The sequence below is a fragment of the Bufo bufo genome, chromosome 3 (assembly GCF_905171765.1).
Source record: "Bufo bufo chromosome 3, aBufBuf1.1, whole genome shotgun sequence".
NCBI lineage: Eukaryota > Metazoa > Chordata > Amphibia > Anura > Bufonidae > Bufo > Bufo bufo.
Window position 1 is genome coordinate 48,055,628 of NC_053391.1, and position 16,994 is coordinate 48,072,621.

Sequence of the window (16,994 nt, forward strand, 5' to 3'; positions counted from 1 at the left end):
ATGTGCTGGAGATCCTCCTTATTGACCTTCCGACCACGCTCTCAGTGTTGGAGACAGCAGAAAGGAGGGAGAGAAGGTTATACATGGCAGATCAGAGAGTGGAGATGGGGAAAAGACTCTAAGAGGAACAGCTCATACGGACTGTAGATACGGAGGAAAGTACACACAAAGGAGTTTGCAAGGGAAGACAGCAACATCCTGGACACACAGATCCAACAATTATTACTGGAGGGACACGTTCACGTGACTGAAACTAGGAGCAGGGGGTTTGAAAATGTCTATGCTGGTTTACACATCTTATTGTGTTACGGAGGGGGGACTATACAGCCCAACGCATTTACCTGAAATCAGTGAGGCTTAGATTGTTCTGCTCGTAGGCCTGCAGCAGGAACAGGATTTTCTGGTCTAAAACAAAACAGTACAATCTGCGGTCAGGCCACCAATCCAATCCTAAAACATACGGCTTTACTATGAAAATACTTTGACATATTTAATAACTATAATTTATGAGCAGTAAGTAGCACTTAGACCCATGGTTAGTGCCACATGTGGACATTACCGGTTACACTGAGGGTGGCTCCATAGGCCCCAAGTATAGCAGCAAAATGGTTTCGGTCACAAACGGATGGACACTTGGTGACTATGCTTCTCAACAGGTCAGCCAAGATTTCTGCAATGTAAAATGCATATTAGAATTCTATATAATGTGGTACTCAAAAGGTCAGGTTTACAGGTCACATTTCATTGAGGTCATATTATGGCTCTGTACAATCCGGAGAGGCAACACTGCACCCGCTGAGGTTCACGGGCCACAAATGTATCTCCATATGCCCTATTTCATATAGGAGGCATAGAGATTTTTATGGGGCTGGATACGTATGGAGACACCATAGGGTGGCACATGGCCTGCCAAGGGATCCAGAGTAAGGAGCTGTATGTGCCGCAGTACTGGATCTGAGCTGACGGCTGTGTTGTGTGGCGGATGCCTTATTCGGATGCATCTAAGGATACTTGCTCTGGGTAAGTGGCCCAAATCAACCTACAGTTGTGTTCAAAATTATTCAACCCCCACTGAAATTGAGTGTTTTGGCCAGTTTGACATTGATTTTGATCATTTCAGTCATCTTGTTTACAATTAAATCAAAGAGGCACTTGTAAGTCAGACAAATATAACATAACATTTATGATGAAATAACCACAAATGTCTTTTCTGTGCTCACATCATTATCAGTTTTATTCAACCCCCAAGTGACATTCAATCTTAGTACTTAGTACAACATCCTTTTCCAGTTATAACAGCTTTTAAACGTGAAGCATAGCTTGACACAAGTGTCTTGCAGCGATCTACGGGTATCTTCGCCCATTCTTCATGGGCAAAAGCCTTCAGTTCAGTCACATTCTTAGGCTTGCGCGCTGCAACTGCTTTCTTTAAGTCCCACCAGAGGTTCTCAATCAGATTTAAGTCTGGTGACTGCGATGGCCACTTCAAAATGTTCCAGCCTTTAATCTGCAACCATGCTCTAGTGGACTTGGAGGTATGCTTGGGATCATTGTCCTGTTGAAAGGTCCAACGTCTCCCAAGCCTCATGTTTGTGACGGACTGCATCACATTGTCATCCAATATCTCCTGGTACTGAAGAGAATTCATGGTACCTTGCACACGCTGAAGCTTCCCTGTACCTGTAGAAGCAAAACAGCCCCAAAGCATGATTAACCCCCCGCCATGCTTCACAGTAGGCAAGGTGTTCTTTTTTTCATAGGCCTTGTTCTTTCTCCTCCAAACATAGCGTTGATCCATGGGCCCAAACAGTTCTAATTTTGTTTCATCAGTCCACAGAACACTATCCCAAAACTTTTGTGGTTTGTCCAAATGACTTTTGGCATACTGCAGTCGACTCTTCTTATTCTTTGGAGACAGCAAGGGGGTGCGCCTGGGAGTTCTGGCATGGAGGCCTTCATTACGCAGTGTGCGCCTTATTGTCTGAGCTGAAACTTCAGTACCCACATCTGACAAATCTTTTTTCAGCTCCTCAGCAGTCACACGGGGACTTTTCTCCACTTTGCGCTTCAGGTAGCGCACAGCAGTCGAAGTCAGCATCTTCTTTCTGCCACGACCAGGTAGCGTTTCAACAGTGCCCTTTGCCTTGAATTTGCGAATGATGCTTCCTATGGTGTCTCTTGGTATGTTTAACATCTTTGCAATCTTCTTATAGCCATTGCCCTTCCTGCGACGAGAAATCACCTCTTCTCTTGTCTTCCTGGACCATTCTCTTGACTTCACCATGTTTGTAAACAGACCAGTAAATGTCTAGAAGGAGCTGAGTATCACAGTCCTTTTAAATCTGCCTAATTGATGCTTATTATGCTTGATTGCTGCTCCTTGACATCCACAGGTGTTTTCAATACCTGATCGAAAACACTTGAATGAACCTCTGTTCTTAAGAGTGGTAGTCTTTAAGGGGTTGAATAATTGTGTCAATGAAGAAATCACAAAAAAAACATTTAATACTGTATTACAAAAACAATTGATGTCATTTTAGTTGCATTTGGTTCTTTAAAAAGTCCTTGTAAGATTTCATTCTGAACACAATTACAAATGTACACTAAATTCCCTAAAACCCTTTACAGCATTGGGGGTTGAATAATTTTGAACACAACTGTATTGCTATTGACTACTATTGCCGCCATCATATCAAAAATAAATCTGCAAAAAAAAAAGTGAGGTCCCATTGTAGTGGGGGCAGCTTATTCCAGGGTTTTATCACTGTGGCTAATGGAGGAGGGGTGCTGAGCAGGGGGACCACCCAACTGTAAGAGGTGCAGAAGCCCTTATAAGACAGGAGATAAACTGTGACATAAAGGTAAAATCTAAATGTGATCAGAGCCTCATACAATTAAATAACTCTGCAATACAGGAAGTCTTAGGGGCCGTTTGAGAAAGCAGCTCTCTTGATACTATGCAGACATAGACCTGGGTAGGCAAGGGGGTCCTTACACTCTGCTGTATGGATATTTACATCTTAAAGGGAATCCGTCACCTCTGGCAAACCCTATTAAAGGGGTTGTGTCATCTCATACACTGGTAGCATATCACCATGCCACCATTGTCAGATAGGTGTGGGTCCCACCTCTCTGACCCATTATCCCCAGAACGAGCCCCCAAAAGTAAATGAGAGCACACCGCGCATGTGAGCGTGATCTCTATTGACTTCTATTGGAGTTCCGAAAATAGTCGAGTGAGCCAATCCCAGTGCTTGGCTATTTCCTCAACTCCCATAGAAGTGAATGGAGGTGGCTGCGTGTGCTCGGTGGGCTGTCATTTACTTTGGGGGGCCAGTTCAATGCCTGTCATGGCTGGTTTGCAGGTGCAAAGTGGGGGAACTGGGGTGCGTATTGACACAATCAAATTAAACTAAATTACTGGTGTAGAATGAGCGGCAGGTATTGTATACAGGTATGACTGCTGACTATTAGGGTTTGCCGGAGGTGACAGATTCCCTTTAAAGGGGTATTCCCATCTGGGACAATAATGGGACCCACTCCCATCTCCAGAGTCCACCGCACAAGCGTGACCACCTGTCCATTTACTGCTATGGGATTGCTGGAGATAACCAAGCCAGCGCTCGGCTTTTTTCAGAACTCCTACAGTGGTGAACACAGGGTGACCTCGCAGCTCTCCTTTCACTTCGGGGGCCCCGTTCTGGACATAAGGGCGGGTCACAGAAGCAATATGCCATCAATGTCCAGATGGGCCAACCCCTTTAATTGAATGCCCATAGAAGAGCCAATATGCCCTGCACAGGGGCAATTTTCAGTCCAGGGCCAAAAATGGGCAGGACGTATGTATGTTTTTGGGGGGCCTGAGGGGTGAGGTATGTCAATAAGTATGATGGTGTTACACCAAGTGGAGGGCCCAAGAGATGGAGCGTGATACAAGAACTCTTTTTGGTGTCTTCTGCATCCATACACCATCCTCTGTCCCCTAAAGGCCTGTGTAAAGATTGTAGATAAAGTAATCCCAGCTGCTGTGTCTTTGTGAATAAGCCTCTTTTTATTTTCTCAAAGTAGAATGTCCTACAACCAGGACCGGTTTCGGCATACAAGCCTTTCTCATCAGATACATCCAAAACAGAAGAATCAAGCTATATCTAACATATAGTACTGCCCATCTAGGGACGTCTCCACCCATTCTAATGTGTGGTATTCAATTAATGATCAATCAAACTGATTAAACAAGGTGAGACAAAGTAACATATAACTGAAATTTATATTCTACCTTATTGAAAAATCTAAATGTTCATATTTCCATCATAAGGCTGAGGTCTAGAGAGAGTGCATAAAAGTGTATATCAATCATCTATAATAAACGTATTAATCTGTTCACGACAATCTTATAAATGTATGACCTCATAGTCCCTGTTTAGACCCCTTGGATGCAGCGTATCTAAGGTGTGGATCCAAAAGGCCTCTCTTCTGGGGAGAAGTCTTTTGATGTCACCTCCTCTTCTAGGTCTCTTTATTTGTTCCAACACTTGAAACCGCAATTGTGCAACTGTGTGTTTAAATTTTTCAAAATGATATGGAACCGGTAACATACGTTTTTTTGTCCTTATGTCGGATTTATGCTTACTAATACGATCCCTCACCGCCTGCATCGTCTCGCCCACATACAAAAGGCCACAAGGACATTTAATAAGGTATATTACGTTTGCTGAGTCACAGGTAAAAAAACCTTTTACTCCAAAGCTTCTCCCAGTATGTGGATGGTGAAATGAAGGGCCTTTGATTATATGGGAGCACTGTAGACCGTGCAGGCAGGGGGAAGTGCCCATCCGTGGCGTGGATATCCGTTGCTGTTTCAATATGGCTTTAGTACTACCTAAATCTGCTTGTACTATTTTGTCACGATAACTAGAATTATTTTTATTACAAATCAGAGGGTTGTTTTTTTTTTAATTCCTCAACCTGCGGATATGATTTATTCAACAAATGCCAATGTTTCCTGACAATATTGTCAATGCCCACATTAAATGGATGATGTTTATGTATCAAAGCTATTCTAGACATATTGGCCCCATCTCTTGGTGTCCTATCAACTTGTATCCCTTCCCTATCTTCATTCAGAACAGTCAGTGGATAACCACGTTCCCAGAATCTGTCATTTCTGCTATTCTTATATTTTGCGTAATAGGGTCTGAGACTATTCGTTTTACCCTTTGATATTGCGATCTAGGGATCGCTTTTTTTAGGGACACAGGGTGGGCACTCTTAAAATGGAGAAAACTATTTCTATCAGTATCCTTGCGATAAATATCAGTGGACAAATGACCACCAGGGTCCTTAACGACCATAGTGTCTAGGAAACTCACCATATTGGTGTCACTGGTAACTGTAAACTGCAAACCATCAACAGCAGAATTGAGGTATTCCATGAAACTGGATAGGGTCTCACGCAGCCCGCCCATATGTCAAATGGACATTGATCTGCAACAGTTTTTCAGAAAAATAAGACTAAAAGCGCATTTTTCTGGACCCCTTGGAGAGCAGCCTAATGCTGAATCTATGGAGATAAGACCTGGCCTACGTCTGTCTGACTTAGGTCTTAAGAATAAATCTTCATTTATGCCTCCAAAGACCTATCACCCAGTAGAAACCTTTGTACAACTGGTGACCAGGGAGGTACGGGAACAAGTGGACTCTATTAAAAGGGGTGAATTGCACCTAAGACATAAATGTTTCTGTTTCTGAAAAAAGAGCAATTAAGTTGTTGGTAGAGGATAAAGATCTGATAATTAAGCCCGCTGACAAAGGTGGTTCCATTGTTCTAATGGATAAAGTGAAATATATACAAGAGGTAATGCGACAGTTATCAGATCAGTCCACATACCAACCACTGAATACTGATCCATTGTTTGGAATTAAACATAAGATTATGGCAATAGTTGAACGTTAAGTAACCTTGGGTGTCATTGATCAACATTTAAGTAAATTTCTGGTAAATCACACTCCTAGGACTCCGGTCCTGTATATTTTGCCAAAGGTCCATAAAACCTTAATCGATCCCCCTGGACGCCCGATAGTGTCATCAGTGGGATCCATTTTATCCCCTCCAGCAGTCGTCCTAGAAAAGGTTTTTAACTCCTTTGGTAAAATCTACAAAATCCTTTTTATGGGATACACCACACTTTCTCAAAATTATCGCTGAAATAGGTCCAGTTCCCCCTGATAGCCTCCTGGTGACCATTGATGTTGTCCGTTTGTATACCTCCATTAGTCACCAGGAGGGTATACAAGCTGTTTCAACCATATTGAATGGGACCAATTATACCATATTAGAACAATCATTTTTTCTTGATTTATTGCATCTTGCCCTGTATGAAAATTATTTCTTATTCATGGATACATTTTACCTACAGAGGCGTGGCACCGCGATGGGGGTCGAACGTGGCTCCGCCCTATGCAAATATATTTATGTCGACATTTGAAGAAAATAATGTATACAATAATGAATTATTTAAAAAAAAATGTTATTATTTGGAAAAGATTTGTCGATGACATTTTTTGCATATGGGCGGGCCGCGTGAGACCCTATCCAGTTTCATGGAATACCTCAATTCTGCTGTTGATGGTTTGCAGTTTACAGTTACCAGTGACACCAATATGGTGAGTTTCCTAGACACTATGGTCGTTAAGGACCCTGGTGGTCATTTGTCCACTGATATTTATCGCAAGGATACTGATAGAAATAGTATTCTCCATTTTAAGAGTGCCCACCCTGGGTCCCTAAAAAAAGCGATCCCTAGATCACAATATCAAAGGGTAAAACGAATAGTCTCAGACCCTATTACGCAAAATATAACAATAGCAGAAATGACAGAAAGATTCTTGGAACGTGGTTATCCACTGACCGTTCTGAATGAAGATAGGGAAGGGATACAAGTTGATAGGACACCAAGAGATGGGGCCAATATGTCTAGAATAGCTTTGATACACAAACATCATCCATTTAATGTGGGCATTGACAATATTGTCAGGAAACATTGGCATTTGTTGAATAAATCATATCCGCAGGTTGAGGAATTTAAAAAAAACAACCCTCTGATTTGTAATAAAAAGAATTCTAGTTATCGTGACAAAATAGTACAAGCAGATTTAGGTAGTACTAAAGCCATATTGAAACAGCAACGGATATCCACGCCACGGATGGGCACTTCCCCCTGCCTGCACGGTCTACAGTGCTCCCATATAATCAAAGGCCCTTCATTTCACCATCCACATACTGGGAGAAGCTTTGGAGTAAAAGTTTTTTTTACCTGTGACTCAGCAAACGTAATATACCTTATTAAATGTCCTTGTGGCCTTTTGTATGTGGGCGAGACAATGCAGGCGGTGAGGGATCGTATTAGTAAGCATAAATCCGACATAAGGACAAAAAAACGTATGTTACCAGTTCCATATCATTTTGAAAAATTTAAAACACACAGTTGCACAATTGCGGTTTCAAGTGTTGGAACAAATAAAAGAGACCTAGAAGAGGAGGTGACATCAAAAGACTTCTCCTCAGAAGAGAGGCCTTTTGGATCCACACCTTAGATACGCTGCATCCAAGGGGTCTAAACAGGGACTATGAGGTCATACATTTATAAGACTGTCGTGAACAGATTAATACGTTTATTATAGATGATTGATATACACTTTTATGCATTTTCACTAGACCTCAGCCTTATGATGGAAATATGAACATTTAGATTTTTCAATAAGGTAGAATATAAATTTCAGTTATATGTTACTTTGTCTCACCTTGTTTAATCAGTTTGATTGATCATTAATTGAATACCACACATTAGAATGGGTGGAGACGTCCCTAGATGGGCGGTACTATATGTTAGATATAGCTTGATTCTTCTGTTTTGGATGTATCTGATGAGACAGGCTTGTATGCCGAAACCGGTCCTGGTTGTAGGACATTCTACTTTGAGAAAATAAAAAGAGGCTTATTCACAAAGACACAGCAGCTGGGATTACTTTATCTTTGATACATTGGAGGTTGCTCCTCTCGCGTGCAGCGTGCAATACCAAGGTGACGTGCTGACCTGTTTCCTTCTTTCCATTGTGTAAAGATTGTAGGCCTCATTTATTATTACTATTACTAAACTGTTACTGTGGCCCATAGCAACCAGATTAGCTTCTAGAAGGCCTTACCATTAGACAGTTTTGATAATACCATTAGATAGTTTCTAATCAAAACTATCTAAAAGAAAAACTATCTTCCTTGTCTATAGCAACCAATCACAGCACAGCTTTCATCCTCTTTTAGCGGTCCGGCGATTTGTTGCTATGGGCAACACAGACAGTAGGGGAGATCAAAACTGCTGCAATAGAAAATTGGCTTAGTTGCCCCTAGCAACCAATCAGCTTGTTCTTTTCATTTTCCAAAGGAGCTCTGAAAAATGAAAGATGGAATCTGATTGGTTGCTATGGGCAACTAAGCCAATTTTCCTTTACACCATTTTGGATAAATCCCCCTGCCCAAGTATTTCTTTCAGGCAGTTTTAAACATTTGCCTGCAATGTTCCTTGAGCATATAGAGATCTCATTTTGGGAATCCCATTTCAGCAGCCTACATAAAGTATAGTAATAAACATAGGCCCCCATTTATTAAAACTGACAAACTGTCCTTGTTGCCCCTAGCAACAAATCAGAGCTCAGCTCCCATTTCTTAAATAGCTCTGCAAAAATGAAAGCTGACCTCTGATTGGTTGCTATGGGTAACAGAGTGTTTTAGTATTAGACAGTTTTGATCAATGAGGCCCATAGTACCAGGTTAAAGGGGCTGCCCTGGATTTCAGATACTGGTGACCTGTCCTGAAAATAGGCCATCAATATTTATTGGTGGGGGTCCGACTCATAGCACCCCCAATAATCAGCTGTTGGAAGAGGGCAGGCGCTACAGCCTCATCCACATCAGTAAATGGGACACATCAGTGAATAGGTCTGAGCTGCTATACCAAGCACAGCCACTATATAATATGCGGCGCTGTGCTTGCTAGATGAAGAGACCAAGGCGATCAGCCGAGTGTCGTGGACCTTTCAAACAGCTGATCGGCGAGGATGTCTGGAGTCGGAACCCCACTAATCTGATTTTGATTACTTATCCTGAGGATATATCATCAATATTGTAGTCCTGAACAATCCCTTTAAATGCACCAAAGTTACTAAAATCAGGGAACCCCTTTAATAAGACTGGCTGGCTAGCCTTCAGTCGGTTCTGAAATGCTATAAGCAACGACATAAGATAATCCTCTGAAATTCTCCAGACAAGCACACAGCGATACAACGACTACCGGCAGAAGAATGGAGGCTCTAATTAATCTGAAATAGAAAATAAATATTCCGGCAATCTGATTGGCTTCCGCAGGCCGTGTGCACTTTTTTCAAAATGAGCTGCTATTTTTAAGGTCACTGTAACACAGGTGTGAATTGGAGCAGTCGTCACCATGGAGATGCCATGAAGACATGGACAATGAGATGACGCAGGATGAGAGTAGTTATCCATCATATTGTAGGAACAGATAATAAAAAGCTGAACCTCGAATGACGTTGCAGGAGCTCTCCTCATCTCTGGCACGCAGGAAACTGGGTAGAAACAGCGAATGTTGTGTCACCATCATGTGGACAACCGGCAACTGCACTAAATCCTTCGTACCGGGGCTGTCCGGCTCATACCAATGCTCGATTCCATCACGCAATGCTTCCAGAAATGCACAGTCCGTATAGCGATATCTGTGCAGCAAAACAAATAAATTAAAAAAAACCCTACTAGATGTTGAGATACAGTTGATATTACAGGTTAACCCAAACAATATAATCCCCTGACAATATAATGCCTACAAAATGTCCTCCTTCTGGGACCATTTAGCTCTAATAACCAGAGCTGTTGAGTCAGAGTCAAAGCTATTGTTGGGTGAAGTCGGTAGAAATGTAGTGGCTATTAATATTGTTTAATTTATAAACTTTCAAATAAATTTTGGAAAGTTTAGAAATCTTAAATTTCTCGCTTATATCATTGGGGGACACAGACCATGGGTATAGCTGCTTGCTGCCACTAGGAGGCGACACTAGGCTGAAAACTGTTAGCTCCTCCCCCGCCAGCTATACCCCCTCCGGCCAGGAGAGAGCCTTCAGTTTTTAGCTTAGTGTCGTAGGAGGCAGACCCCCTGCTCTGCAGGTTGGCTGTTATTTTTTTATTTTTTGGTTATTTTAATTTTAATTTTTTTATTTTTCCTTTTAGGTTGGGGGTCCAGGGCTACTAAGAGCTCTGCATCCCCGGGGGGGCTGACTGGTGACGCTTATTCCACCGCTCTGCCCCCCACAAGAAGACAAAGTGGACCAGGAGGGCTTGTCCTTCCTGCTCCCCCCAGCCATGGAGCCACCTGTTTCTGCCCTTTAACCCGGTCCCTGTCACTTGTGCCAGGGACTGAAGAGGTGGCTCTGCTGGTCCATGTTAGAAGGGTGAAGAACACAGATTAAGGCAGGCGAGTATGATCTGTGTTCTCTGTGTGGCTGACTCAAGGGGCTGGACACTCTATTCCACGAGGGGACCTATCAGCACAGAGTTGCAGGGGTTAACTCCGCATGTGCGGTGTTTTTTTCCCCCAACGGCCGTCTTCCCCCTCTTTTTTACCGCCGGCTTCCCCCTCTTTTCTCCGGTCCTCTTTTCTCCCGTATAGATATAGGTTGGGACCCCTTCTTCCCCGGAATCCCGGCAGCCGTCGGGTGGCTGGAGGGGGGCGGAGCCTTCTTTTTCCGCCGCGCTTCCCTTCCTGCCTGCTCTCTATCCGAAAGCACCCAGCGTGCATGCGGTTTCCCAGCCTGAGGAGACATCTTCGTAGCGGCTCAGTTGTCTCTCCACACTGTCCAGCTCGCCGCAGATCACCTCAACCCGCTGCATCCTGCTCTGGGGACATGTCCAGCAAGTGTTAGCTCTGCTCCACTTGATAGGACCAGCGCTGCTCCCCTCCTCTGTACCCTCTCTGGCTCCCTGACTCTGTCATGTCGGACCAAGCGGATTCCGCGCCCCAAGTCCTCGGTAGGGCTACCCATTATGCCTGCACTTCATGTAATGTGAAGTTTCCTAGGGGTCAGGCGAACCCCCTCTGTGCCTCATGCCAGGCCACCCAGAGCGTGCCGCCTCAGTCGCAGCTCACTGACGTGCACCCTTCTGCTGGAAGTATCCATCCGGGCTTGTATGCGGGTGTTGGGTCTTATGGTTCGAGGCGGTGCCATTCGCTCAATTTCATACCCGGTCCTTCCAGCGAGCGATCCTCTCGGCCTTAGACAAGTCCTAGGAGTCCTTGGATCGTCGGTTTTCCCTTCCTCAACAGGTTCCGTCGGACCTCCATTGGTGGCTCTCCCCAACTCACCTGGAGGTGGGGAAGACCTTCCTTCCGATCAGGTGGACGGTCATTACGACCAACACCAGTCTTCAGGGTTGGGGAGGGGTCTTCGTCGCTCGGACAGTCAAGGGCGTATGGTCTCCGTCGGAGTCCAGACTGTCCATCAATGTCTTGGAGCTTCGTGCAATTTTCCTCTCACTGCGCCATTGGTCTCCCCCCTCCTGCGGGGCCTTCATGTCTGGGTCCAGTCAGACAATGCCACAGCTGTGGCGTATGTCAACCATCAAGGGGGCACTCGCAGCTCGACAGTCATGTCGGAAGCGACAAGGATCCTCAGGTGGGCGGAGGCCCATGTTCCGGCTCTGTCGGCGGTCCACATTCCCGGCGTTGTTGACTGGACGGCAGACTTCCTGAGCCGGACGACGATAGGCCCACGGGGAATGGTCTCCCCATCCGGAAGTATTCGACGCCCTCTGTCGTCGCTGGGGACGGCCGGATGTGGATCTGATGGCCTCCCGCCTCAATCACAAGCTTCCGTCCTTCGCCCGTGCAAGGGATCCCGCAGATTGCGGGGTGGAGGCTCTTGTGGCGCTGTGGGACGGGTACACGTTCCTCTATGTCTTTCCGATGTTGTCCCTCCTTCTTTGGATTCTCCGCAGGATCAAGTGGGAGGGCGTTCAGACCCTGCTGATCGCTCCGGACTGGCCGCGCCGAGCATGGTATTCGGATCTTGTCCTCCTACTAGGGGACGCTCCGTACCCGCTCCCTCTCAGACCCGATCTTCTGTCGCAAGAGCCCGTCTTCCACCCGAGTTTAGATACTCTACGTTTGACGGCGTGGCTCTTGAAACCTTCCTTTTAAAGCAGCGGGGTTTTTCCTATTCGGTGGTTCGGACGTTTATTAGGGCAAGGAAACCTACCTCTTCCAGGATCTATTATAGAACCTGGAAGTCCTTCCTTCGGTTCTGTGAAGAGCGGTACCTGTCTTGACCGTGGAGTTTGTTGATGTTGTTATATCGTTCTGCTTCTCCTACTGCTGTTGCACAAACTGAAGGCTCTCTCTTGGCCGGAGGGGGTATAGCTGGCGGGGGAGGAGCTAACAGTTTTCAGCCTAGTGTCGCCTCCTAGTGGCAGCAAGCAGCTATACCCATGGTCTGTGTCCCCCAATGAATCAAGCGAGAAACAGATTTTACAGGTGAGTTTCACAAAATCTCATTATATCTTTGTTTTTTTAATCTAAGGCCCTTATTTATCAGAAACAGTGATAAGCAAAGTGCTCTAGTGGAGACAGATAATCAGTTCTCACCTCTCCTGCCAAAACCAGGTGTGGGTTAAAAACACAGAACAGGCGCAGATCTTTCCATTATACCTTATCTCTGAGTAGGCTTCACTACTGGTTTTGGCTCACTAACTGAGCCAAAATATCTAATGGAAATGGATAAAATAACTGATGGAAACAACTGACCAAATAACTGAAATGTGAACTCAGCCTTAGGCTACATGCACATGACCGTTGTGTGTTTTGCGGTCCGCAAATTGCGGACCCGCAAAACATGGATGGCGTCAGTGTGCGTTCTGCAATTTGCGGAACGGCACGGACAGCCATTAATATAACTTTCTATTCTTGTCCGCAAAACGGACAAGAATAGGACAGGTTATATTTTTTGGCGGGGTCATGGAAAGGAGCAACGGATGCGGACAGCACACTGAGTGCTGTCCGCATCTTTTGCGGCCCCATTCAAGTGAATGGGTCCGCATCCGAGCCGCAGTTAACAACGGCCGTGTCCATGAGGCCTTATACTAGAGGCAGTGATAAGCAAGGTGTCCTAGTGGTGATAGATAACCAGTCCTCACCTCTCCTGTGTTCTCTCCTGTTCTTTATACTATAATCAGTGATAAGCAGGGTGTTCTAGTGTAGATAGATAATCAGTTCTTACCTCTCCTATGTTCTCTCCTGTGATTATACTATAAACTGGAATAAACAGGGTGTTCCAGTGGTGATAGATAATCCGTTCTTACCTCCCATGTCCCTTATACTATATGCAGTGATAAGCAGGGTGTTCTAGTGGTGATAGATAATCAGTTCTCACCTCTCCTGTGTTCTCCCCTCTCCCTTATATTATAAACCAGGGATGCTCAACCTGTGGCCCTCCAGCTGTTGTAAAACTACAACTCCCACCATGCCTTGCTGCAGACCGATAGCTGTAGACTGTCTGGGAATGCTGGGAGTTGTAATTTTACAACAGTTGGAGGGCTGCAGGTTGAGCATGCCTGCTATAAACAGTGATCTCGAAAACGAGGTGATAGAATACCTTTAAATCAAGTGGCTGTCTGCTCAATGCATGGGCTAGCCCGGTTCTTCTTGCTCCATGCCGTGGACCATTTATTCAGAATTACTTAATAGGCCATAACAAAATGGAAAACAGGCAAACTCTTTAAAGCCTTAGTGACCACTAAGGGGCCTTAAGAGCAGGGGCTCAGCTCTTTTATGCCAGCTGGACTCGTCCTCGGCAGAATCAGCAATCCTATCTGTTTAACCCCTTAGGTGCTGCAGTCAATATTGATGATCTATCCTATGGACTAGTCCTTAGTGATGAGCGAACTTCTGTTTCAGAAGTTTGCGTTCGGGTTACTGCAGAATTGCGTTATGGATCCCATGACCACAAGTTATGGTCCGAGGTCACGGGATTCATAACGCAATTCTGTGGTAACCCGAACTTCTAAAACAGAAGTTCGCTCATCCCTACTAGTCAACGAAATCTGATCGTGGGGGGTCTCGAACTCCCGGCGAACCCTGCCGATCAGCTGCTTGAAGAGGCCACAGCTCCCCAGGACGTCACATTCATCGGTTACATGGCCTATGTGCAGCTTAGGGCTCTTTCACACTTGCGTTGTTGTGTTCCGGCATAGAGTTCCGTCGTCGGGGTTCTATGCCGGAAGAATCCTGATCAGGATTATCCCCATGCATTCTGAATAGAGAGAGATCCGTTCAGGATGCATCAGGATGTCTTCAGTTCCGGAACGGAACGTTTTTTGGCCGGAGAAAATACTGCCGCATGCTGCGCTTTTTGCTCCGGTCAAAAATCCTGAACACTTGCCGCAAGGCCGGATCCGGAATTAATGCCCATTGAAAGGCATTAATCCGGATCCGGCCTTAAGCTAAACGTTGTTTCGGCGCATTACCGGATCCGACGTTTAGCTTTTTCTGAATGGTTACCATGGCTCCCAGGACACTAAAGTCCTGTTTGCCATGGTAAAGTGTAGTGGGGAGCGGGGGAGCGGTATACTTACCGTCCGTGCGGCTCCCGGGGCGCTCCAGAGTGACGTCAGGGCGCCCCAAGCGCATGGATCACGTGATCGCATGGATCACGTCATCCATGCGCATGGGGCGCTCTGACGTCATTCTGGAGCGCCCCGGGAGCCGCACAGACTGTAAGTATACCGCTCCCCCGCTCCCCGCTCCTACTATGGCAACCAGGACTTTAATAGCGTCCTGGGTGCCATAGTAACACTGAACGCATTTTGAAGACGGATCCGTCTTCAAATGCTTTCAGTTCACTTGCGTTGTTACGGATCCGGCGGGCACCTCCAAATGGAGTGCACGGGCAAATGGAGTGCACAAAGGATCCGGACAACGCAAGTGTGAAAGAGGCCTTAGTCCCATTCAAGTTAACAGGCCTGGGCTGCAGTAGGGGTCCCAGGAGTCATACCCCTCACCAATCTGATATTTTTTACCTATCCTTAGGATAGGTCATCAACAGAGAACTTCAGGAGAACCTCCTTAAAGATTCAAAAAATGAAATTCAAGAAATTCACTCCCAAAGTAACATTTACAAATCCCAGTCCACCGCAGCTAATGTGAGGTAAAGTAAAACCGTCCATCTTTTTTGCAGAGGTGAAGTGAAATGGCTCTTACTTTAGGCCGCTTTTTACTAGGCCGTTCCATTCAGTTGGGACATCCTCCTTGACCAGCGACTGTAAGAAATTATGAAATAGGAATATATATATAATTTTTTCTATTTTTGCAACCACTTAGTGTATTTACATGGGTTATCTTTTTATTTTGTTACTGTGATTTTGCACAAAGTACAGCAGAAAAAAAAACACTTAATAGCCGGTGCCAAGCTGTCAGTTTACTGCTGCTGTGAGGGGAAGTTGTTATCTGCTAGTATAATAGTAGGTATAGAATTGGGATGACAGAAGGGCAGCGCTATTCCTCCCTTGATAGGCCTAGATAAAGATGTCCACAGAAGAACATTGCACTCATCAGTGTAATGTGTGATGCTCAAATAGAGTCTCTCCTGCCCTTTTCTCTCTGGTCGGAGTGAAAGTCCAAATAAAAGAGGAAGTTAAAAACCAAGGACAGGAAGTAGAATAAACTCTACTCATCATGTGACACAGCGGGCCTGCGGTCAGACAGGAGCTTGCTGCGTCATAAATCACTACGAGGCTGCGGTCGGTCCAGGAGAGGCCACAGCACACAGACTGTGTTTCCTGGACTGACCACAGCTCATCCGACCGCAGCCTTGTAGTGATTTATGACGCAGCAAGCTCCTGTCTGACCACAGGCCCGCAGTGTCACATGAGGAGGAGTATATTCTACTTCCTGTCCCCGCTTTCTAACTTCATTCATTATTTGGACTTTTACTGTGGAGGAAAGGGGATGAGAGACTCAATTAGAGCATTGCACATTACACTAATAGACACAATGCTCTTCTGTGGACATCTTTATCTAGGCCTATCAAGAGAACAATAGAGCTGTCCTACTGTTATCCCAATTCTACACCTACTATTGTGCTAAAAGATAACATCTTCTCCTCACAGCAGCAGTAAACTGACAGTAGAATACCTGTCTGTACAAGAGTTTTATCTCTGGAGCGAGGGAGGCTAAGCCGTTCACAGCATAAGTTACAACTACTAATTAGACAAAATGCCCAAAAAACCCCTTTAAGGGAGCAAGTACTGAGTTTTCTATGTTTAGTGGTACTTTAAAAAGGGGTATTCCCAACGTCCACAGGCTACACCATGAATGTCTAATAGAGTTGGGTCCTGCCTCTAAGATCTGTACGGGGTCTCCTGACCTGCCAGACAGAATGAACAGAAAAGGCATGCATGTGCATGGCCATCTCCACCCATTTCTATGGGTGTTGCAGAGATATCTGATCATGCTTGCTCATACAGTAGATGAGGGTCCCAGAGGTGAGACCTGCATCTATCATACTTTTACTCATGCATACCCCCTTTTAAGTCTGTGCCTGGTGGTACATACAACTTTAAAAGGGCCTCTAGCCCTCTAACATGTCACATAAAAAGTATCATCTCAGAAGTCTACAATTAAAAGGGGTTGTGCAGGGGTTTGATATTGATGACCTGTCCTCGGGATAGGTCATCAATATCAGATCGGCAGGGGCCCGACCGATGAATTGTTTGAAGAAGAGGCGGCGCTCCGTGCGAGCGTTGCTTCCTCTTCATTACACTACATGCCGCCTCCCTTGCAGTGGTGGCTTAGTGTAATTACAAGTGAATGAAGCGAGTACTTGTAATTGCACTCGCTTCCGAGATGACGGGCAGTGGAATGAAGAGGAAGTATCGCTCACGT

At 45.3% G+C, this 16,994-nt stretch overlaps 1 protein-coding gene across 1 annotated transcript in view; it reads right to left on the reverse strand.

The window, feature by feature from the left end:
• URB1 (URB1 ribosome biogenesis homolog) overlaps positions 1-16,994 on the reverse strand; it is a 113,342-nt gene that overhangs the window by 21,602 nt on the left and 74,746 nt on the right. Inside the window, exons 25-28 of the mRNA XM_040423191.1 lie at positions 15,312-15,370; positions 9,590-9,783; positions 560-670; positions 342-405 (exon numbers count right to left, since the gene is read on the reverse strand). Of these exons, the coding sequence (XP_040279125.1) occupies positions 342-405; positions 560-670; positions 9,590-9,783; positions 15,312-15,370 (428 nt within the window). The remainder of the gene's footprint in view (positions 1-341; positions 406-559; positions 671-9,589; positions 9,784-15,311; positions 15,371-16,994) is intronic.